At 38.8% G+C, this 23616-nt stretch overlaps 2 protein-coding genes across 5 annotated transcripts; one reads left to right on the top strand and one right to left on the bottom strand.

Moving 5' to 3' along the window:
* Window positions 1-41: 41 nt before the first annotated feature.
* Mitd1 (microtubule interacting and trafficking domain containing 1) lies at window positions 42-18783 on the top strand. 4 transcript variants are annotated; one of them, XR_007104619.1, is made up of 9 exons: window positions 42-259; window positions 3371-3472; window positions 6108-6244; window positions 6891-6977; window positions 9095-9210; window positions 10095-10155; window positions 10536-11000; window positions 17177-17332; window positions 18438-18783. XR_007104619.1 is itself a non-coding variant. In XM_047522208.1 (7 exons), exons 1-7 carry the CDS (start codon window positions 109-111, stop codon window positions 10629-10631), a joined length of 750 nt encoding a protein of 249 aa, XP_047378164.1. In that variant the 5' UTR covers window positions 42-108; the 3' UTR covers window positions 10632-11092. The 4 variants fall into 4 exon arrangements, 2 of the variants coding, with proteins under 2 accessions (XP_047378164.1, XP_047378165.1); XR_007104618.1 differs by lacking the exon at window positions 17177-17332 and having other exon boundaries at window positions 18438-18780; XM_047522208.1 differs by lacking the exons at window positions 17177-17332; window positions 18438-18783 and having other exon boundaries at window positions 10536-11092.
* On the bottom strand, window positions 17333-23548 carry Lipt1 (lipoyltransferase 1). Its single transcript, XM_047522207.1, is given in 3 exon segments — window positions 17333-18337; window positions 18339-18702; window positions 23453-23548. Coding segments are annotated over 2 exon segments (1122 nt in total). The 5' UTR covers window positions 18699-18702; window positions 23453-23548; the 3' UTR covers window positions 17333-17575.
* Window positions 23549-23616: the final 68 nt, after the last annotated feature.

Raw genomic sequence — 23616 nt, 5'->3', positions numbered from 1 at the left:
GGAGCCTAGGCAGAGAGCGCCCGAGCGTGGCGTCACGTGACCGCTTCCCGGCAGCACGGATGACCTGCTCAAGTCCAGCCTGGATTGAGGCTGAGCGGAGTTGTAGTGATGGCCAAGCCCCGGGTGGCGCTGGATCCGGAGAGCACAGCTGCCGCCACTGTGCTGAAACGGGCGGTGGAGCTAGATTCGGAGTCCCGGTACCCGCAGGCTCTGGTGTGCTACCAAGAGGGGATTGACCTGCTCCTGCAGGTTCTGAAAGGTGAGCAGTGAGCCTTAGAGAGCAGGACCGTAGGTTTCGAAAGTACTGCTGGTTTGCGCTGTCTGCAGCAAAGTGAAACTCGAAAGTGATTCTTCCACACCGCCAGGAAACAGTCGACCAGAAGGTGGGATGTCTCCAGGACAAATGGGCTGGTTTCGTTTTATGTCTGCAGTAGATTGATGTCATCAGGAAAACTGAGGGTCCTATTCTAGATTTTAAAAGACATAAAGAGATATAACCAAATTATTACATAATCCTTGATAGTAGCTGGGTTTGAACCAACTTTAAAAGGCATTTTTGGATCAGTTAGGAAAGTTTGAGTGTGGATCGGGTGACACTGAAATTACAAATTTTGTTAAACAGTATTTTTTTTCCTGAAGACTTAATATTTAGAGATGCAGAAGTGTTTTCAGAAAGAAATATTGTGCCGTCAGTATTAATTTCACTTAAGCAAAAAATTTTTTTAAAATTTGGGGCTGGGTGTGTAGCTCAGTGGTAGAGCTTGCCTAGCATGACTGGAGGCCCTGGGTTCAGTTCCCAGCACTAATAAATAAATAAATAGGCAAAACTGCTAACACTTTTTAAAATCCAAATAATGGGTAATAAATGTGTTCATTATAGTACTATAATTTTTTTGTTTGAACGTTTTTATTAAAAGTAAACAAATATAAAATCACAAAAATAAAATATTTTTTCTTAAACAGATATACTGAAATTCAGTATAACAAATACACAGGATTGTAGACAGGCACAATGAAACTTTTTATGTTACATAGTTATTCATTATTGAGAAGCACCTCAAAATTCCTTAACTCTCAGCTCAACCATGGCTCAGCAGACACCCAGTAATTAGGTAGTAAATTAAAACTAGCCCCTGCTCCTCAATCCAGGAGCCCCAGTGTGGTCTAAGATAATTTACTGTGTGCTTTCTAGTTGAAGCCTCTTATAATTCAAGTTTACAGAAGCATCAAGACAGCAGAGGGTTCCCGTCAAAGGTTGGTCCTTTTTTTTTTATTAACTCCACTGTAGTAGAGCCTGTTTAATGACAATGGTGATAATTTTGGTGATGTCTGGTTTCATCATTAAAATTGTTCTACGAATCATGAGTTGATGGTATTCTACTTTTCTAGCATGGAAGAGTAGTTAGCTTTCAAGTTCTGTCACTGCAGATGGTAGTACCACAAGTGGAGCCCAAGGCCTCCATGACTTCTATACTGAATCACAAAAAGAGAGATGGTATAGTGTCAGGGGGACACTGCTCAAGTCCTGGTGGCTGTAGGAATCTGAAGCAGGAGAGTCATAGGAGTTCTGCTTCAATGTTCTTCATTGATTCCAGGGTTGTTACAGAAACAGTGACATGACAGAGACAGGTCAAGACTGCAATGCAAGTAACTCCAGTGTTGAGAATAAGTGTCCAGAGAGAGATATATACACAAGTGCAATGAGGATTTAAACAGGTAAATGTCACATAGGGGTCCAAAGGTAGAGGCAGTGCTTGGTAGAGGCTTTGGAAAAAAAAGTAGAATTTCAGAAGTCAGAAATTTACCTAAGAGTATTCATATTCTGTTTGTGCTGTTTTACCAATAAATAGTTGAGTTTGATTCAGTGAGGAAGAGGAAGAAAGTTTAAAGTTGCTGAAGATTTGGATCACACTTGACTCATTCTGTAGGCAAGGAAAATGACAGTATTAGAATTCTATTTCACTGTTGGTATCTCTCAGGAATATGCTTTCTCTCATGTATTTTCATGACACTCCCTCTCTTATTTCAGGCCTTTAAACAAATAGCACCTTTGTGAGGCTTTCCCTGACCTTCAGTGTAAAGTTACAACCTCATCCCAGCCCTCCCTGTCTTCCTTTTTTTTTTTTTTTATTTAATAGTACTTATCACAATCTAATATACCAATTTATTTTTATTGTTGTCTTCCCACTTAAAGGGGAGAATTTTGTCTGTTTTATTAAGTACAGTATTCCCAGTGCTTAGAACAATGTCTGGAAGATAGTTAAGTTCTCACTAGTTAATTCTTGAATGAATGACTGAATATGGTAAGGGTGTAGAGTAGATATTAGCTTCTAGATACTGGAGTCCAACAGACAAATGATAGTTCCTCCAGGCACCAGTGAAATGTGATAGGTCCTGAATGAACCAGGGAATGATATCAATATTAGGATAAGGAAGGGACGGTAAAGATGTTGAATGACTAGCATTGGCAAATGATTGGATGTGGGAGTGAAGTTCAATGGCAATCAAAGATAGCTGTAGGGTTTCAAGCCTTGGAAAACCAAGGTATGATGGTTGAAGGGTGGGCCTACAGGGTCTACCATTGCCAGCTGATCAAGGACAATAACTAAGAAAGAACTGCATTTATACGACTAGAAAAGACTACTACATTGCTGAGCTTAGATTTAAGATCACTTAGAAATATTTCATTCCTAAGGACCAAATGGCAAATGTTAAATGGAGTGGGCAAATTCAGACTATTTTTCCAAGAAAGAAAACAAACTTTAATTAGTAGAAAAATTGGTGAAATTCAAATAAAATTTGCTGAAAAAAACCGAGAAATTAAAAATGAAAATATTATGGAAAATGTAAGCAATGTCAAAGGAAGGAAAGAAAAGAGGAAATCAGAAGTGATTTGGGGGCATAGATAAGGTTTCTTTGGCATTATATGGTCAAAAATAACATTTTTGGGGGCAACTGAGAAAATGAGCATTAATTATAAATGGAGAAGTCTGAAAGAGAAGTTGGTTTTATGGAAGATAGTCCTTGTTATCTTTTAATTATACTAAAATTTAAAACTTGTGGGTAATTAGGACAAATAGTGTTCAGACTCGGGTTTGCCATGTAAGAAGCTACCTTTCTCAGCCCACCAGATTTGGTTTCCTAGGGGTGACAACATCAGAGACCCATTCCTAAACAAAGCTGCTCCAGGTGCATCAAGCCAGATTCAAGCTTAGCATCTGTGCACTTTAGGACTGAGGCAACCATGATAAAATAGGAAATTTTGAGGAAACAGGACATAATGCTTAAACTAAATAGAAAAACTGTTTTGAAAATTGAGAATTTTCGTTTTTTTGTTTGTTTGTTTGTTTGTTTTTTCCTTAATTTATAGGTACCAAAGATGATGCTAAGAAACGTAATCTCAGAGAAAAAATTTCTGGCTACATGGATAGAGCAGAAAACATAAAGAAATATGTGGATCAAGAAAAAGAAGGTAAAAGACTGTTCAGAAACCATGTCTAGGACTGGGATGTCGTAGGGGTTTCTCAGCCACATCCCGCGTGGATGAGAAAAGGGTTAACTGCCAGAGGACCCGATGTTGGCTATAAATCAACCAATTACCCATAAACTTATCTAATCAATAAACACACAAGAGCCAGTGGTCTTTTTAAATAAGAAGGGGCTTGATGGGATTGGGCCATACCAGATCTGGCCTCTAACAACATGGAGTAGCCCAACTCTTATTTATAGTCACACAGGTAAAGGGTCCCTGAATGGGAGGGGCTTCTTCTGTGATGAACAGGATGGAGTGGAGTTAGGGGAACCAATTTTTTCAGGAAACTATCACAGAACCTGAGAGGAAACCACTCCCACAGTGTCACATACTTCTAGGCAATCTGTGACAGACCTCCGTGTCTGCCAGTTCTGCTAAGTCAGTCCCTTGTGTCCTGAGGCACAACCTCGTCTGATTCTGCTAGATTAGGATGGCTCCCACAGGGTGTGGCTTTGGAACCCTGAGTGGTATGGACTGTTTGTGCCTGGAAGATTATAGATCTACTGGACATTCCTCTTCTCTGTACTGGAGTTATCTTAACCTTTTTTTTTTTTTTTAAGTTGGAGGGTGGGGTGGGAACACACCTCTTTGAGCATCTGATGAAAGCTATATATACTGCAGAACTTTGCCATTTTTAAAAAGGAATGTTCAGATCCCCAGGAAGTTTGTGTATGGACCCCAGTTTAAGAACTACTAGAGAGAAATACAGAATGTGGATCCTGAATTTTTTTTTGAAAGTCTAAAACCATTACGGTAGCCAAAGAAACTCCTGAGACTTCTCTCTGATTTTATTGTAATTCAACATATTTCAAGAGTTATGTATTCATAATGATTAGAGGTGAGATTTTAATTCCCTACTCATAAGCCCAGTTTACAAACATCTGTATGAATTGACATTGCCACTCTTATCTGAAGTGCACACTATGGCCAACAGTTCTGCCTTCCTAAAATCTATTGTCCTCAGTCCTTATTTGATCTTCCTCCACGTTCTTACAACCCTCTGCCCAACTCTTCCTAGTGCTCTGTACCAACATATCCTGCAGATCCCCACTGAACTCTGAGTGGAAATAAAACTGTACTTCCTTCACCACAAGTTCAAATCTAGAATGAAATTTATCTCAAAAACAGTGAAATATAGTATCATCAGCACCAAGTTAAATTAACCTATGTGGCTAGCTTGGCTTGAAAGTTGATGCATAGTTGCTAACATTATTTATGTGGAAATATTTGGAACAGAATCCAAATCACAACAGTATGTGTGTATGTGCACGCACATGCCTGTGGGCTGGTTGTGTGTAGAGCTAGGAGTTGAACCTGGGACCTCATACTTGCTAGGCAAGTGTTCTACCACAGAGCCGTACCCCAGCCCAGCTTTTTTTTTTTTTTGACTCCAAAAAGCTTCATGCATTTTTTTCTTTATTTAGCTGACTCTCTGCTTATACCATCAACACTTTCACAACAAATTTCTCCTCTTCAATAAGCAAGCATGCTTGCCTTGTCATTGACACATTTAGCACGCATAGCACCAACTTAGACCCTGCTGACCTGTTTTTTCATTTCAGTCTCAGAACTTTAGTTCTCACAGCATGAATCCCCTGAGGTCTACCTGGATATGTGCCACAGGAATATTTTGTTGTTTTCCCAACCTTCTTGGTACAAAAGTAAACAATTCTATTACCAGGGTTTGGGTTCAGCCTGGTTTTGTTAGAGGCTGTATTGTAGGAAAGCCTACAACAGTATGTCAAACACTGGGCCATTCCGAGTGCCTCTAGACGCTGTTCTGCAGAGGGACCAAACCACTTCAGACAAGATGTAAAGTGCAACAGCACGTAAGTTAGTAATTGCCATTAGGGTTATATTTTTTAAAAACTTTGGAGTTCTCTGCTAACTTACTCAATAATTAACAAAACCAATAGAATTATCCTAGTCATCCTGTGACATGCCAGTCTTTACTTATTAAGTTGTACTATAAGGTTCTGCTTTAAACATTCTGTAGTGTGATTAGCAGATATGAGGCCCTGGGCTTAATTCCTACCACCAAAAAAAAAAAAAAAAAAAAAAAAAAGAGAGAGAGAAAACAAACACCTTTTGGTGCTAAGAAAGATTTCTGAATGTCCTGTTATGCTGTTTGTATTTAATAATTTATTAAATTGCAAGACCAAAAAAAAAAAAAAAAAAAAAAAAGGGTAAGTCTGAAGAGGACCAGATACTACTAGATGGGATTCTAACCATGGTAACGAGAAGTTATCAGATGCTTTTGTACATACAGTAGTCTCTTGAATAAACTGTTCATTCTGTAGGATCCAGCTCAGAAACCTGTTTCAAGAAACCTCTGGAATTTCCCCATCATTCAACCTTAATGAAGACAGAATCACTTATGGAGTGGTTTGTCTTATATGCTTCTGTATGTGTAGCATCTTGTGGTATTTACAGAATAGAGTAGGCATTCAATAAATACTTTTTGAGTGACTTAGTTAAAAAATTAATTTGTAATTGATCATGAATACAGTATGTGAAATATAAAATGTATAAATATGATCACTGGTGATATTACTGAAGCTCATGTCTTATATAGATGGAAAATATCACAAGCAGATTAAAATAGAAGAGAATGCAACAGGATTCAGTTATGAGTCACTTTTTAAAGAATACCTTAATGAGACAGTTACAGAAGTTTGGATAGAAGATCCTTATATTAGGCAGACTCATCAGGTAAGTGAAATGTACTAAACATAATGAAAGATTATTTTAAATGTATAGTCAACCAGCCATGTTTGTGGGTTCCACATCTAGATTCAATGGAGGTTGAAAATATCTTTTATTCAAAATTAATATCTGCCAGTCATGGTGGCTCAGGAGGCTTAGGCAGGAGGATCACGAATTCAAAGCCAGCCTCAACAAAAGTGAGGCACTAAGCAACTCAATGAGACCCTGTCTTTGTTATTACATATTTGTATATGAACACAATAAAATACAAAATAGGGCTGGGGATGTGTCTCAGTGGTTGACTACCCCTGAGTTCAATCCCTGGTACCCCCCATCCCCCACAAAATTGACATCTGTACAGAACATGTCCAAGCTTTCTTCTTGTCACTATTCCCTAAACAAAATAGTAAAACAACTATTTATATAGCATCTACATTGTATTAGGTAATGCTGTTATAAGTATCCACAGATGATTTAAAGTGTTTTAGGAGGATATGCAGATGTTCTGTGGAAATACTGCAACATTTTATAAAAAGGACTTTTGAGCATCCATCGGTTTTAGTATGTGGGAGGGTAGTCACTGAAACCAGTGCCCCAGGATACAAAGGGATAACTATACTAGCTGTTAATAACCCATCTTAATGTCTTTCAGCTATATAACTTCCTTCGATTTTGTGAGATGCTTATTAAGAAACCTTGTAATGTAAAAACTATTCACCTTCTCACCTCTCTAGATAAGGTAGGTATCTGGAAGAACTTTCTTAACTAACTTTATTCAGTTACAAGGTATAGTCTGATCAAGGAAAACCTGGATGCAATCAATGTATTGGCTACATCTATTTCCTTAAAATTAAACTTATTATTTAATAATAAGCATAGCACATCTTGAGAAAAATGCTATTGATTTTAGGATGTTGACCTTGTATTTTGTTAATTTCTGTTAGTTCAAATAGTTTGTCAGCTCCATGTGTTGTATGTTCCTGGAGGTGATCTTGCAATCTGCACTTCTGGCAATCTTGTCTCTTTACCAGTTACACCCATTAACAGCATTATGTACGGCATCTCTGTTTTGATTTTGACCTAAATGGGAGTTTTTCTAAGTAATCATGATTTCCAGGATTACTCTGATAAGTAGGCAGCCCCACTTGAATGACCTAAACGTAGTTACTAAAATATACATAAGGAGACAAGCTGGAATTGTGAATGTTCATGTTAGAAAAAGAACAGTTATTTTTATAAAAACTATTGTTCTTGCAACAGTTTCACAATCTTGAGTTACTTCTTTGATATAACAGATATAGAAACTAATAGAATGTGTTTTTTTCATGTGTTTATTCCTCAGTCAAAATAAATTATAATTTAAAACCATAATTTTTTTCACATTTTTAATTGGTACATAATTGTCCATAATAGTGGAATTTGTTATTACATATTTGTATATGCACACAATATATCAATATAATTTGGCCAATGGCATTCCCCAGTGTTTCCCCTCTTTTCCCCCCTCCCTACCTCAGGTCCCTTTACTCTACTGATCTCCCTCCGATTTTCATAGATTTCCCCACCCTTTTCTTTTTTTCCTTTCTAGTTTCCATATAGAAGATAAAACATACAACTCTTGACCTTCTGGGTTTGTAAAGCCATAACATTTTTAAAGGCTAAAGGAGAATTTGTGGTGATGTGTTAACAAGACAGGTACCAGTCTAAGATGCAATACTGAACAGCTGATCTCTTTTTTCCCATAGTAGAATAAATGATAGTTACACATACAATTTCATTAAAGACCTGGAATGAGGCAAATAACCTTTTGAAACAAACTGCCCAACAAACAGAAGCAGGCTGCAAATAATTTCTATTATCATTTTACTATAAGATGAAAACATTTCCAAAGTGCCTACAAATTGAAACCCCTCATTTCCTGTGCCTCGCCTTGAATTCTGTCTTCCTTCCTCATTCACATCCAAATCCAGAAAGGTTTCTGCATTGCATGCTGAAAAACGCAATCCTTAGCACAGACTGACATTAATGAGCCCATGTGCAACCTTCCTCTAGAGCCTCCAGGGAAGTCAGGAGCTCAGACACAGAGCACAGCATCATTTCTATGAACAATAAGTTTAACTGTCAAATGAGCTCTGACATCTGACAGGCCACATACGCATTTCATAAACAAACCAAAATATCGTCTTCATATCCCATTTTTTTTTGGGGAAAAATGTTGAGTAGACCATCAAAGTAGGAAAAAAATTACAGAAAACATGAAAAATGAAAATTCAAAGGGTTTATGCCAAAAAAAACCCACCAATCCTCTCCAGCTTAACTCATGTATATTTTGGGTATTGAAACCACGTACAGGGTTATCAGGCAGTAGATGGTCCCTCCCATACCTATGCTGCTCCAGTAAAACTTTTGGTCAAGCAGGCCTCATTTCAGGTGGTTGCACATACTATTAGATTTCTGGAAAAACTTTTGTATCTCTGGAACTTTGTTTTTCCCAGCATAATTATATGCCATGGGACTGAAGATCAGATTAGTTGGCATGGTAAATATGATAGATGGTGCTTCTGTGGAAATCAGAGGCCTTAATCCATGGAATGTCTCACCTGAGTGGACTTGAGAACATCATACACACAGTAGAGGTACCTCTTAATCTGGAAGAGCCTACAGACTGTAGGCCTCTGAAGCCCACGCTCTAGCCAACTTCTGCATGAAGCCACTTAACTCATAATGTATGATGCCTGTGTCCACAAATGCTGTATGACCACCTATAGAACCTTTTCATATTAATCCATATATTCATTATAGCTTAGGGATAATTTAAAATATTAAGGCAGCAGATTATATTTTTGCTCTTAACAGGGATGTGCAAGAGAGCCACAAAGAATTGGCCTGGAAGAAATAAAAATGTCACTCAGTAGACATGGAGTGCTGTTGGAAATAGAATACTCTTCTTCAATACATGACCGAGAAATTAGGTCAGCATACAATATTTTTATTTTTATTCAGTTGAAATATATGTTTTTAAAATGTCATAATTTCATGTAAATATTTCATTTAAATATTAAAAATTCAAATAAAGCTCAGTTTTAGTAACTTCACTTTTGAGAATAAAACCTTAACTCACTTTGTTCTGTGAGTTTAATATTTCCTAAGTGAATTAAATTTACTTGTCCTATGGGAAGAGAGTACTTCTCTTCTGCATGGTGCATTAAGTATTATGATATTGAAATAATTCATTTTCTAATAAAATCAATATTTAGTGTGGTTTCACTTAATGTAGATAAGTAAATATTTTGATAGATACAGCAGTATGCTGAATCAATAAAAAAGAATATGCAGTTATTTTTATGCTATCTTCCCTCATTTAGCACAGTGGTTTTCATAATGATGGCAATGGCACCCTTATTGTTAATGAAAATTAACTTAAATATGCAGAACAGATGAAAATGCAGTTGCTGTGGTTGCAACAGAGGTCAACGTCCAGAGCTCCTCCCGCTCACTTTCCCCATCTGCAGGTGGGGAAACCCCAGGAACACCTCGACAGCTTACCTGAATATATTTGGTAACTACTTGTTAGCAGAACAGGGAAGTTTTATCATCAAGCTGAAATTCAAGAATAAGTTTTAACTTAACTGCTAAATTTTTTATAGCTAATCAAAGCAGCTAATTGTTTCTGTGATCCTTTTGTTTCACTGTAAATGGGGCACATGATTAACCCCAGGTTAGATTCGACTCACATCACTGAAGGAAGTGGTTTTCTTGGTTAGAGGGAAATTTTGCTCATACTTAACACAATACAGCTTTAGTAATTGTCTGACTTTAATACACTGAATATAATACTATATATTAATTTCAATAGGTTCAACAATGGATGGATGATTAAGATCGGAAGAGGACTTGATTATTTTAAGAAACTGCAGGTAGGAAGCCAGGTGCCGTTGTGAACGCTTATAATTCCAACAGCTTGGAAGGCTGAGGCAGGAGGATGGCAAGTTCAAGCCCAGCCTCAGCAACTTAGCGAGATCCTGTCTCTAAATAAAATATAAAAAGGGCTGGGGTTGTGGCTCAGTGGTTTAGCGCCCCTGGGTTCAATTCCTGATACAAAAAAAAAAAGAAAAAAGAAACTGCAGGTAGGACATCATTTTATCAGTTAGTGCTTAGTGGTATGTAGTGCTGTTTTTGTATGTAACTTTTAAATATATATATATATATATATATATATATATATACACACTTTTTTGTATATGACTTTTAAATATATATAATATATATATATACACACTTGCTTTTTTCTTCCTAGGGTCGTTTTCCCCTTGGATACCATGATTTTGACCTAAGACCATGTCATGAAACAACAGTGGACATTTTTCATAACAAGCATACAAAAAAAATATGAAGGATAGTGGCCCAATGTATATATTTTTACTTTAAGTGATATCCTAGTCCACTTCCTATTGGTCTATCTGAATACCACAGGCTGGATAATTTATAAAGAAGAGAGGTTTGTTTAGCTCTTGGTGTGGAGGCTGAGAAGTCTTAAGAGCATGGTGCTGGCACCTGGCAAGGACCTTTCTGCTCGTGGAGGACGGCATCACACGGCAAGACCAAGCAAGCACTCTGGAGCGAGCTCGCCTTTATAAGAGAGCCACTCCTGAGGCTCCGCCCTCGTGACCCTGTCAGCCCAAGATCCCACCCCAACACTGCGGCACTGGGGACCATGGCTCCAACACATGAGCTTCTGGGGAACACATTTAAACCACAGCAAGTAAATACTGGATTTTTTATCATTATTATTATTTTACTATGAACAGGCCTTTTTTATAATGAATGGATTAACAATAAACATTTACATTTCTACTCCTTTATGAATTCTTTGTTCAGCTGTAGGAACAATCAGTTATTTAGTTAAATTGTTACTCAATAGGTCTACAGTGTTTCTTTTTATATAATCATAGAGCTGGTTTAAGATTTTGCCAGCTTTTTCTCTGGCTGTTGGAAAATAAATCAACAGATAATGAGTATGTTAGGATGTGAGCTGGATGTTAATCTTGCCCCTGGGAGTTTAGAGTTCAAGAGGGAAAATCATAGTTTAGAGTGGTCTTAAGAGACAGGTGGGCTTGGGGTGTGTGGGGGGGTAGTAACCACAAAAAACAGCATGACTAGGGGTGAGCTCCAAGGCAGAGTGCATGCTTAGCACATGTAAGGCCCTGGGTTCAATCCCTAGTGTCCACCCCTCCTCCCTGGCAAAAAAGAACAAACAAAAGTACAGTGTTAACTGTTAAAATTTTTAAAAATTGTCTTTGGCAGACAGTCACCAACACTTGGTGGTCTGTTACCTAGCACATGAAGGTAAATCAACATATTTAGTCATCCTGGTGCATGTTGCACCTCATTCACTTTGGCTGACACCTTTATAAAGCCTTATACTTAGAGTCAACTGTGCTGGATAAGCTCATCCATCCAGATGCCAGGCGATTGGTTGGGGACAGACTAGGTTCCATGGTGACAGGTTGGAAGAAGAACGTATGCTGGAGGCAGTGGACAGTGCACAAGTTAAAGAACAAACTAAGGCAGAGGAAAACAAGTACCCCAGGATTTGGTACTGGAGAGTGAACATATAAACATCTGGAGAATATCCAAGCAGAGAGGAACAAAGACTATAAACAAGAATATTCATAGCATGGAGGGACAGAGCCAGGTGGAGACCATGGGCTGTCCTGGGCAACCTCAGACATTAGGTTTGGCTTGCTTTCATGGGCCAGCAGGTACATGATTGAGTTGGTATAAAAGGCCAGAAAGGTTCCTGATACTTCTCTTTGATGCTTTCATGTTTGGGAGCTAATAATGCTAAACCTAAAAAATTTAGACTCCAATTCAGGGTATAAGAACACTTGGACTAGTATTAGACCTGATCAGAAGTTTCTTTCAGCATATCTTAGCTTATCTTGCCAGTACTCCTCACTATAGAAGTGGTACAGCTTTTCATCTGGATGAGAACATCTTTACCTTCGTATTAAAATCTGATTTCTAGACACATGGATATGTCACTGTAGAGAATCAGCAATCCACAACCCTCTAAATTATTTTTTATTCAGGGCCTATAAGACTCCCATCTAAAGGCAGAGGGTGTAGCTCAGTGGGCCCTGGGTTCAATCCCAGCATGGAAGGGGGAAAAAAAGGGATCCTGGCTGAGAGAATATTAGTTTACACAGTGCTTCCCATTATTCTAAATATATGGAGTCCCCGGATCAAATTAGAACACTCGAGGGCTACCAGGTGCAACCTTAAATATATTAAGGAATGTACAAGAACTGAAGGAAGAACTACAAGTTATTTATGGAAAGACGTTAAGAGAAAACTCGGAAGGCTGGAAAGAAATTACACTCCCCTTAAATTGATTCATAAATTACATGACAAAGAAGACTAGCACTAGGAGACTTGCTTGACAAGTCACATAACTATAATAATTCTTTAAACATGTATGGGCATAGGAATGGCTAAACAGTGGGATAGAATAGAGAACTTAGAAACAAAGTAAATCTGTATGTATGGGTATTTAATATGTAATAAACATGTCATTTCAGTTTAGTGGCTGGAAAAAATATTAGATCTCTGTCCTGTGCTATTTAAATAATTCTACTTAAATCTAAATGAATGAAAGAAGTAATTAAATGGAAAACCCAAGTGTTTTTATAAACCCCTACTAAATGTATAAGCATAACACAAAACCCAGGAATTGTCGAAGGAAGAGCAAAAGATCAGATCATGTATTAAAACAGAAGGAACCATAAATGAAGTTTGAAAACATGAGGTCAAACTGACAACACATAGAAAAAAGGTTAACATTCCATATGTAAGAAAGTTGGCCTGATTCTCAGCGGTGACCCTGATCTGACCTTTAGCCTCACTGAGTAGCTGGCTCTCTGAGCACCACTCACTGCTCTCTCCTGCCAGTATGCACATCCCCAGTGATGGTGCTGCCCTACTTTTTGTTGTCGTCGTGAACCAACTTCTCTTTTTTTTGGTGCTGGGGATCGAACCCAGGGCCCTGTGCTTGTAAGGCAAGCACTTTACCAACTGAGCCATCTCCCCAGCCCCATGAACCAACTTCTTAAAAGGTTTTTCTCTGAACAGTTCCTTCCCATTTGCTCACCACCTGTTCACACTTCAACTCACTCCACTGAAATTGCTTTTGTTAAGCTTGATAGTGACCTCCATACCACCTTATCTAATCAGCACTTTCTAACCTTCATATTACTTAATTACTTGACCTTATGGGAGCATGTGACCCAGTTGGCCATTCCCTTCTTGAAATTCAGTTTCTGGGAAACATGCACGTCTCCTCCACGTTTTAACAGTACAGTTGGAGTCAGGGATGCTAGCTCAGTGGTAAGAGTGTGTGCTATCATGTTCAAGCCCTGGGTTTGACCCTAAGAACTAACAAAGCAAAACAAAAACACTAGAGTTCCTCTAAAATCAATAAATCCTCTTTTCTTCAACCCATACTCTTCTGGAGTGACTGTACCAGTTAAGTTTTCTTATTAAAAGCAATAAAAATTGCTACTACTTGATGTAAGCAGGGAGTGTGTGTGTATGTGTGGGAGGGGGGATCATTAAAAGGATAGTAGGTAGTTCACATCATCACGAGAGATATAGACTGAAATATGGAGGCTTTGCAGTGAAGAATTGTAACGCGGAACTAATCTTGTCACCCTGTAGCAAGGGCTGGATATGGAAGACTACAGCACTTCCATTATTGGCACTCCCATTGCCAGACTTACTACCTTTGCTACCCCAGAAAGTCAGGCTCCTGGACCACTGTCTTAAGAGTTTTCACCCATCTGGGGTTCTCTGTATCACTAGTTTCCAAATCAAAGTTTGGAGCTGGTGCTTCTGACTGGCAGAGTCTAGGTCTTACACCCATGCCTGCACAAATCATATTTGTGAAATTAAAAAGTAAAATCTTCACTAGGACATCCCCTTTGAGATAACCAGTTATAGGGAGAACCCTGCATCCACACCTGCCCTTCCTCATCTAAAAAAATGTAGCCATATTTAAAGATCAGGCCTTTAAAGAGGTAAATTAAAATGAAGTGTTTAAGGTGGGCCTTAATCCATATGACTAGGTTCTAAGAGGAGAAAATTTGGTCACAGATATGCATGCACACAGAAGAAAGCCATGAGGACACCAGGTGGATATCTGCAAGCCAAGGGGAGGTCTTAAAAGACACAAAACCTGCTGGCACCTTATCTTGAACTTGGAGTCACCCAATCTGAGTTATAGTAGCCCTAGAAAATTAATATTGCCTCATTATTTCCTTTTTAAAAGAGCCAAAATTGTCATGTCCTGAAAACAGGGGTCATTTATCCCTAATTTTTAACAAGGGCCTAACACTGTCCTCTTCTTTCCTAGACACTAGCCTGTACCCCAGCAGTAGCCTCCAACTACTGGCTGCTCCCAATCTTGCTTTGTTCTAATTCATTCTCCACAGAACAGCAGAGTAATATTTATGAAAACTTACTGAACTTAAGACAAGTTCTCCTGTGGCTATCAGTCTCTACATAATCTGGTCTCTGCCCATCTCCAACTTCATCTTGCCTGATTCACCCCTTGTTTGACTGTCAAGAAGCCCAGCTCTTTGTTGCTTTAGGGTCTTCCCGTATGCTGTTCTGGGTGGCAAATTGTACTTGCCAATAAAATCTCTTATGATTTTGAAATTCCTTCCAAGAAGATGAGTACCTATGTACTCTCTCCTTGAATATGTGCTCAAGACCCCAGAAGTGATACTGTATTACTTCCAAGGCTGTCGTAAAAGCCACTAGTTTGTAAGGAACTCCAGGCAGTCCAAGCAGAGAGGAACTGAAGCCCTCAGTCCAGTCCCAGAAGAGCCCCCAGCCCACTACCGGCTCCACTTTACCAGCCATATGAATAAGCTGTCTTGGAAGAAGATAGTCTTGGCTCCAGTTAAGTTCTTCTTTTTTTTTTTTTTTTTTTTTTGTGGTGCTGGGGATCGAACCCAGGGCTTTGTGCTTGCAAGGCAAGCACTCTACCAACTGAGCTATCTCCCTAGCCCCAGTTAAGTTCTTCTAATTAATGCTTTTGGATCAAATAAGCTATCCCTACCAAAGCCCCATTCAAATTGTATATTTGTGAACAAAATGATTGTTTTAAATCACCAAGTTTTAGAATGGTTTGTTCCATAGCAGTAACTGTCTTACTGCTATGTCATATCCTGGATTCTTCTTCTCCCCTCCCACCCACCCACTTTGCATGGCTTTCTTCTTTTTCATGTGTTTAAATGACATCTTCCTGATAGTTCTACCTAGGTGACCCCTATTATTGCCCATTATCACTATCTCAGCTTTTCCCAATAGCATTTCTCATCTTGTAATTATGTACTGGCTTATCTTCTTTTCCTAAGCCAGAGATTTTAAAACTCAAATCTTGATATATTAATGGGTGATAAGATCAATAAAGAATAAAAAGGGCTGGGGATATGGCTCAGTGCTTACGTGCCCTTGGGTTCAATCCACAGTACCCCCCCCCCAAAAGACCAATTTTTAAAAGATAAAAATGGAAAATATCAGAGAAGTAAATAGTGAAGAACAAGCATAGTATTGTTAAGCTTATTAGGTATTCATAAATGTGTTAAGGCACAATGTAAAACATATTTTTACTTTGATTTTACTGATTTTTAAATGTCTGAAAGGCACTGAACTACCAATTCCTGAGGTCAGTGACCATGTCTTTTTAACACCCTATGAAGATCCAATATCTAGCATAGTGCTTGTCACACAGTAGGCATTCAATACTAACCCATAGTAAATGTTTTAGAAATAAAAGGAGTATGAGAATTAATCAACTGGAAAGACAGGAAATGGTCAACAGGGATGATACTCTGAAGAATTCAATAATGAAAAGATTGAGAATCTTTTCAGAACCATCTTGAGCAGGAAGAGTTTTGGGAAGAGGGAGACATGTTCAGTCATTCTGGTTTAGGATCCAGTGAAAGTGGGAAAACAAATTTCTAGGTAAAGAAGATATAATGGTGCAAGGCCCAAACACAGGCAGGAGAGGACAAAATTCAGGGTATAATCAGAGAGGTTATGCTTAAAGAAAGGGAGGCATTTCTTCCTCTGAGACTGAAAGAAAAGAGAAATATTGGAGAGAACCTGGAGGCTAAAGGGTTCATTTCTGAAGCCTTCAACTCTCAAGAAATTATGAATCAAGGTTGGTGAAAAGACTAGTGGAATTGTGGAGCTTGTGATAGTGGTAACCTTTAGTAATAAGATGCCTGGAGAATGAGAGGAATGCTGGGCATAGTGGCGCATGCTTCTAATCCCAGCTACTTGTGAGGCTGAGGCAGGAGGGTCACAAGTTAGAAGCCAGCTTCAGCAATTTAGCCAGACCCTGTCTCAAAATAAAAATAAAAAAATAAAATAAAATAAAAATGGCTGGACATGTAGCTCAGAGATAAGAGTGCTTGCCTACCATGTGTGAAGCCAAAGATTCAATCACCTGTACTTCAAAAATCAAGAACGAGAGGAAGTCCACCAAAGAGGAGATGCATCTGATATCAACAGAAAGATGTGTTAAGTTAAAAACTGTAAATATGAAGTTGGGCAAATCTGCAGGATTATAAGATTTTTACCCCCTGGATTGTTTGTCACCTAGGTACAGAAGTAGAAAATCGATTGGACTTTTTTTTTAAGTGGCTATGGTAGGTCAAGGGAGGAAAGCAAATGAAAACACTGGTAAGCAAGTGCAGTATTCTTGAGATAATTCAGGCTTGGTGAGGGAGGGAAATGAAGGTAGAGATCAAATGCTGAGAAAAATGCAATGGGTTTCATTTAGTGAGAGAAAATGGAAAGACAAGATAATATACCTAAATGAATTGAGTTTATGATATGAGGTGGCAATAAACCAGTTATATTCCTTAGAGGCATGAAAAGCAAGCAGTTGTGAAGTTGGATTGTCTACTACTTCCAAGGCAGTAAGAAGTGAAGTAGCTGAAATATTCATGTGTGCCAGGAACTAAAATCAATGAAGAAAGAACCAGTAATCTAGACATCAAAAGAGAAAATGGACAAGGACAGGTAATAAACAATTTCAAATGAGAAGTTACTGAAAGAGACTAGACATTTTTCCCCCAAGACAGGGTCCTCACTGTTGTCCAGGCTACCACTGAACTACTGGACTTTGATGACCCTCCCACCTCAGCCTGCTGGGATTACAAGCAGATGCCACTATGCTCAGCTCTTTTCTTTTTCAGGCATACAATGCATTTAAAGGTTTTATTTGCTCTTTGAAACCGACAACATAAAGAAAGTTAGTTGGAGTCACATTATTCCTTTAATTTTTTCACAGAGAATATTCCATTTACTGTGTAGTTCTTGATTTTCTGGGCATGTTCTAAGTAATATGTTTGTTAACATGATAGTTTCAGTTGGGCAAAACTTGCTGCCAATAAAACTTGAATTTAATTTGTCACATATTTCCAATGGTAACCAATGATCTGGTGCTTCAATATTGCAGATTTCTATTCTTCCATTCTTTATATCTATGAATACTTTAATTTCCAATTGTGACTGTTCATGTAACACATTCAAAGTAGTGTTTATACTAAACTTTGGCGTTTTGCCATATATCCATTCCCAAGTTTGTAGTTCTTTGGCTTTGCTATTTATTCCAGGAAACAGTGTTTCATCTGTTGGGTTTATTAGGTTAATGTGATTCTCAATTTGATGGTAAGCAGCATACTCTGTAGCAATAGCATTCATCAGTACTTCACAGGTCAGAGTGGGATCTTTCTCCAAAAGATTTTTCACTAAAGAAGGTATGCTAGTAGTGGCATTGCTCTTGATCCCCTGGTAAGGGCTCTTTAGTGAAGAGGACAAAGAGGTTCCATCCGTACTACATAATAAGGTGCAATGGTGATAAGCAGTAGTTCGGCCAATCTTTGAGGCTGTTCCTGAGATTTTAAACTGTCCATCAAGTAAAAGGTCAAATCTTTTGGTAACCTGTACATCCAGCTGGGGTTGGACAGCATTCAGTGCTCTCACAATTAATTTCAGATTTTCCATTCTATCATACTTTTTTTTTGGTTGTAAAGAAAGTCAAATTGATATTACCCATATCATGGTAAACAGTTCCTCCTCCACTTCTTCTCCTAGCCAGTTTTATACCTTCTTCTCTCAACAGATTCAGGTTACATTCTTGCCAAGGATTCTGATGCCTACCAATTACAACACAGGGAGAATTTTTCCAAAAGAAAAGAATTGGCTTGCCTTCTAGATTTACATGGTCATGGATCCAGTCTTCTACAGCCAGATTTTGATACACATCATTGGAAATAGACTGTAACATGAGTCCACCTTTTGTAGTGTTTTTAAAGCCTGCTGCTGGAACCTTGTGGTTGCAAAGTAACTGGAAGCAATTCTTCACTGAAAATGGGATCAGCATGCTTCTAAAAATGGAAGACAAATTAATTCAATAAAAAAAGGAGAATTAAATTCTACTTTCTAGTTATCAATGATTGGTTATTTGATTCAAACTTAACTAGGTGTCCAGTCTAATTGCTTTTCTTGCCTGTTAGCTTTATCATTAGTGTTTAGCAGCTCTATAACAGTAATTTTTTAAATGAAGATAAAATTCAAATAATTTCAGTTGAAATGAAGGCATAGGTTTTTCAAACAAAAAGAGTGCAGCAAATACATTACGTATTTTAAAGGCAAACATTATTTTGAATTCATAATGCATGTTCATTGAAAAACATAACAGGTAAGCAAAAAAGACAATAAAAGAATACATAATCCCACCACTGAAGAGAATCATACTTAATATTTTGATATAAACAACCCATTTTATGTCATATGGGAATTATGTATATACATATAAATATTTTTTTTTCTTCTTAAGATGAGGTCTTACTATGTTGCCCAGGCTGGCCTCAAACTCCTGAGCTCAAGTGACCTTCCTACCTCAGCCTTCCAAGTAGCTGTAACTACAGGTGTATGTCACTATGCCTGCTTCTCTTTCAACATTAAATCTATTTTAACATCAGCTTTAATGACTGTGTAATATTTCATTGTTAAATGTATCAGTTCACAAGTTCAAGGCTAGGCAAAATGTATAATTTATCAAAACCCTGCCTCAAAATAAAATTTAAAAGGGCTCTTGCTAGCATATGTGAAACCCGAGGTTTACTTACCAGTACCATAACAACAAAACAAAACAAAACAACCAGTTTACTCAGTTTGTTAGTCTACATTAGTTTTTTTTTCTTTCTAGTTTTTCTGTGTTATCAACAATGCATTTGCGAACATCTCTGTGGAAAGTTGAAATTATGCCTTTACAAGGTTATAAAATAATTCCTATTTGAACTTGGAATATATGATTTACTGCCAGCGTAACTTTTATTTAGATCAATATTAAATTAATATGAATCCCCTGAAGTCACAGGAAGAGGGCAATCGGAGTATGCAGGATTACGTGGAAAGGCTATGAACAAATTTATTATTTGGACAACTCGTTGATGTCAAAAGTGTTAGTCAAGTATTAGGCGACAAAAGGTTGAAAATACTAGCCATGAAAATAAAGTATTTTGACGACTTATGGTCTTAACCACTCTTGCAATTTTGTTTCTTTGAATGTCTGTAAATTTCCTTCAAGATGAAGAACTAGGAATAGAACTGGTTATTAAAGTAACTCAAATTCCTCAGTTAAGTAATGTCCTGGAAATTTAATTCCCACATTAAAGAGTCTTTGCATTTTCATAATTCTTGTTATATTTCATACCTGTGCTATAGAAAAGATAACCAGTTTAATACATTCCTCTAAGAAAGATCTAGAGAGGTTTAATAGATGAAGGGATACTTGAACAGTGTTGAAATCGGATGGTTTACTAGGTTGATGGGGGCAGCATGTGCCAGGCATATGCAAAGACTGAAACTCTCAGTCATCTACTAGTAAGGCATGTTTTGGGGACTCCCTCCTAAGATACAGTTACACTCACTACCAGTATTCTGGCTCCACTGATGCCATGGCTCTACTGTCCTAGGAAGTCTTTGCACTCGGATTGCATTTCTTTGGCTAATCTTGTTTTTGGTTCTGTTTGAGTTTGATAAAGTCTTGTATTCATTCAACAAATATTTAATGGAGTGCCCACGAGGCACAAGGTAGTAAGGAGACAGAGAAAGGAGGAGACAAGTTCATGTAATCCTAAAACATTTGGATTCTCTCTGAAGGCAATTAGGATCTACTGATGTGTTTTAAGCAGGATGTTGAGTTACACAAAACTATCTCTGCAGGGTTGTGCATGGATTAAAGAAAGGTTAGACTAGGGACAGAAAGAGCAGTTAGACTGTCCCAGGAGGGTTCTGTGAGCAGACAGAGAGCCTTCAACACAACCCTAAAGAGCAGCAACATTTAAGGGATATGAAGAGAAGGGAGGGAGAGCTCACAAAGAAAACTGAGAATGAGAGGAAGAATTTAAAATAGGGCATTTTGGGGCTGGGGAGATAGCTCAGTCGGTAAAGTGCTTACCTTGCAAGCACAAGGCCCTGGGTTTGATCCCCAGCACCGCAAAAAAAAAAAAAAAAAAAAAAAAAAAAGATAAAATAGGGCAGTTTGGAAGTTTCGAGGAAGTAAGATGCTGAAAATGGATCATAATTAAGAAAGTTATTAGTGGGCTGGGGTTGTAGTTCAGTGGTAGAGCTCTTGCCTAGCATGTGTAAAGCACTGGGTTCGATCCTCAGCACTGCATGTAAATAAATAAATTTTTAAAAGGTCCACCCACAACTAAAAAAAGTTAAAAAAAAAAAAAAGAAAGTTATTAGTGATTCCTGGCAAGAACCAGATATGCTGAGTGACTGGGAGGCCCACAGTGATACAATGAATATACTCCAGTTGCAAAATGGAAAAGCTAGGGCAATAGTTAGAAGGAATGTGGAGTTAGGAGATAAATTAAGATGCAAGAGACCTGAACATGTTTAGATGCTGGGTAGGACAATCGGGAGAAGAGGGTAACATTGGTGAAGGGAGCTCCCTGAGAAGGTGGTGGTGCTGGGATCCAGAGTTCAGAGGGAGCAGAAGGGATCCTCCTTCCTTGGACCCAAGGGAGAAACAGTGACAAATATGTTGATGGTGTGTTGGACATTAATGAGCTAGAAAGTGTTTGTGGAAGTGTAGATTCTGAAAGAGCTTGTGACATACTCTTTTTAGCATATGCAGATTGTGGCAGGATAGCAAAGTAGTTAAGAACTTAAATTTTAATCCTGGCTCTGCTGCTTACTTACTGAATAACCCTAAGAGTAGTTTAATTTCTGGATGCTTCAACTGACTCAAACTTCAGAGAATGGTTGAGAGAATTAAATGTTGTTATACATAAACCATTCCTGTCTGGCCAATATGAATTATGTGGAAATGTTAACTGTTATTATAGTGTTCCTTCCCATGTCTGTTTTTCTGCTGATACAGTTCGAGTCATAAAACATGTATTCTCTCAAGTGTACAAGGACTCCTAACCAAGATGCAATAAAGTGGCATTTACCTTGAAAAATTAACTATAATCCACAAAATATTGGCCAAAAACAGTATCTTGCTAGGGTTCCAGAACTGATCTGATTCATGTGTTGATCCAATGTATGGATCATGAATTGATCTAATTTATGTATTTAAAAATTTTTTTCTTAGTTGTAGATGGACACAATCTTTATTTACTTATTTTTATGTGGAGTTGAGGATCGAACCCAGTGCCTTACCCATGCAAGGAAAGTGCTCCACCACCGAGGTACAGCCCCAGCTCTAATTTATGTTATTTTAATAATGCCCAAACTCTCCATCCATCAAGGCCTAAGTATATATCATGAATGAAACACAACCCAACAAAGGTATTAATTTGACACACTCTTCATCAACTTTATGAGTTACCACTTGGGATTTATCAGTAAGCCAAATAAAGGTGGTAAGGTCTGTAGGACAAAGAAAAAGTAGAGCTGGAAAGGGAAGATTGGAAATGTGTATGCAAGAATCATTAGGTTTCAATTTTAAATAGGGTTGTTAGAGTACACCTCCTTAAACAAAGATTAAGGTGTTAGGTTGAATGCTTATGTAACAAACTATTCTAGGCCTTAGTGAGAATGTAACATTATAACTGGGCCCTAAAGGATGACAAGACTCATACAGAGAAAAAGTAGGAAGAAAGTTATGTCCAAGAAAACCTGAATGTGAATTTGCTGATTTACAGAGAGAACCATAAACTATCCACCAGAGATACTCCTCTAGGCCTGCCCAACTACTTGCTATAGGACTCCAGGTAAGTCAGTTTATCTTAACCTCGCTTGAATACACATCAGAACAAAAAGACAGTTATATGATATGATTTCAATATCGGATGGGATAAGTCCTCTGGAAACCACCTCAATTCCTGCGTCCAGGAAAGATCTTACTCTTAAGCCAGGTTACTGTTTACTCCTAGGGGAGCTTTGGATTCAGCGGGACAGGTGTGCCTCTCTTGCTCTATGCTCTGTGGCAGACCGATTCGGACTAGACAGATCAGGACAAAATGACAGTCTTTCCTTAGTTATCAGGATATAGCTAAGATTATGAAGGACTAGTAAAATTTTTAAAAAATCACTTTGCATATCTACTTTCACCCTGTAATTACCAATTGTACAGTTTTTCCTCAGAAGACACTCTTACGTCCATGTTATGCGGGACACTTCTTTGTCACTGTGCACTACCGAACATGCTTTCCCACCACCAAACAGAAAACAGATTAAAAAAATAAAAATGGCACAATCCCAGCTAATCATAACCCCTTACCACGGCCACCACCTTGCCACCTGTCTGACACACTCGACTTACCCAGCAGACCCTCATTACGGTCGTGCGCACGTGTCACTCTCCTTCGTGGCTCCCGGTGGACGTGCACACTGCCAGCCTGCGACACCTTTTTCGCAGTGTGGCCACCGAGCTGGGCTCGGGATCGACCGTTCCTAACAGGGCAATCAGGTCGTCCTAAGCGCTGAGCGTGCACTGCAAACCCTTCAGCCCCAGCCGCAGAAGGCCCGGGGCGGCGCGCACGCAGAACCCGTCTCGGGATTCCTTTTCCTTACCCGCCGCCCGAAGAGCCCCGAGCGCCCAGCAGGGCCCGCCGCAGCCCGCCCGCCACCACGCGCGGCGTTCCCGTCAGACCCGCTTCCGGCTTCACTCACCCGCTGCCTCGGGTGGCACCTCCCGCTCGGGCGGAGCAGGACAGAAGAACGTGTCCGACCCGGAGCGCTCAGCGGCTGCGCACGCGAACAGATTCCACCCCCTCGAGCCCCGCCCACGAGCGGAGGCAGTGCCCCGCCCCGCCCCCCAGGGTTGGAGGAGGCGT

Source organism: Sciurus carolinensis, chromosome 13 (genome assembly GCF_902686445.1).
Source record: "Sciurus carolinensis chromosome 13, mSciCar1.2, whole genome shotgun sequence".
Classification (NCBI taxonomy): Eukaryota; Metazoa; Chordata; class Mammalia; order Rodentia; family Sciuridae; genus Sciurus; species Sciurus carolinensis.
The sequence above is the reverse complement of the archived record's forward strand: the minus strand, read 5'-3'. Positions and strand labels throughout refer to the sequence as shown.

Excerpts from the sequence above, each read along its gene's own strand:
- Mitd1 (XM_047522208.1), top strand. The coding sequence starts at position 109 with ATGGCCAAGCCCCGGGTGGCGCTGGATCCGGAGAGCACAGCTGCCGCC. Across the intron at positions 260-3,370 it reads GCTCCTGCAGGTTCTGAAAG|GTACCAAAGATGATGCTAAG; the intron begins GTGAGCAGTGAG and ends CTTAATTTATAG. Across the intron at positions 3,473-6,107 it reads TGTGGATCAAGAAAAAGAAG|ATGGAAAATATCACAAGCAG; the intron begins GTAAAAGACTGT and ends TGTCTTATATAG.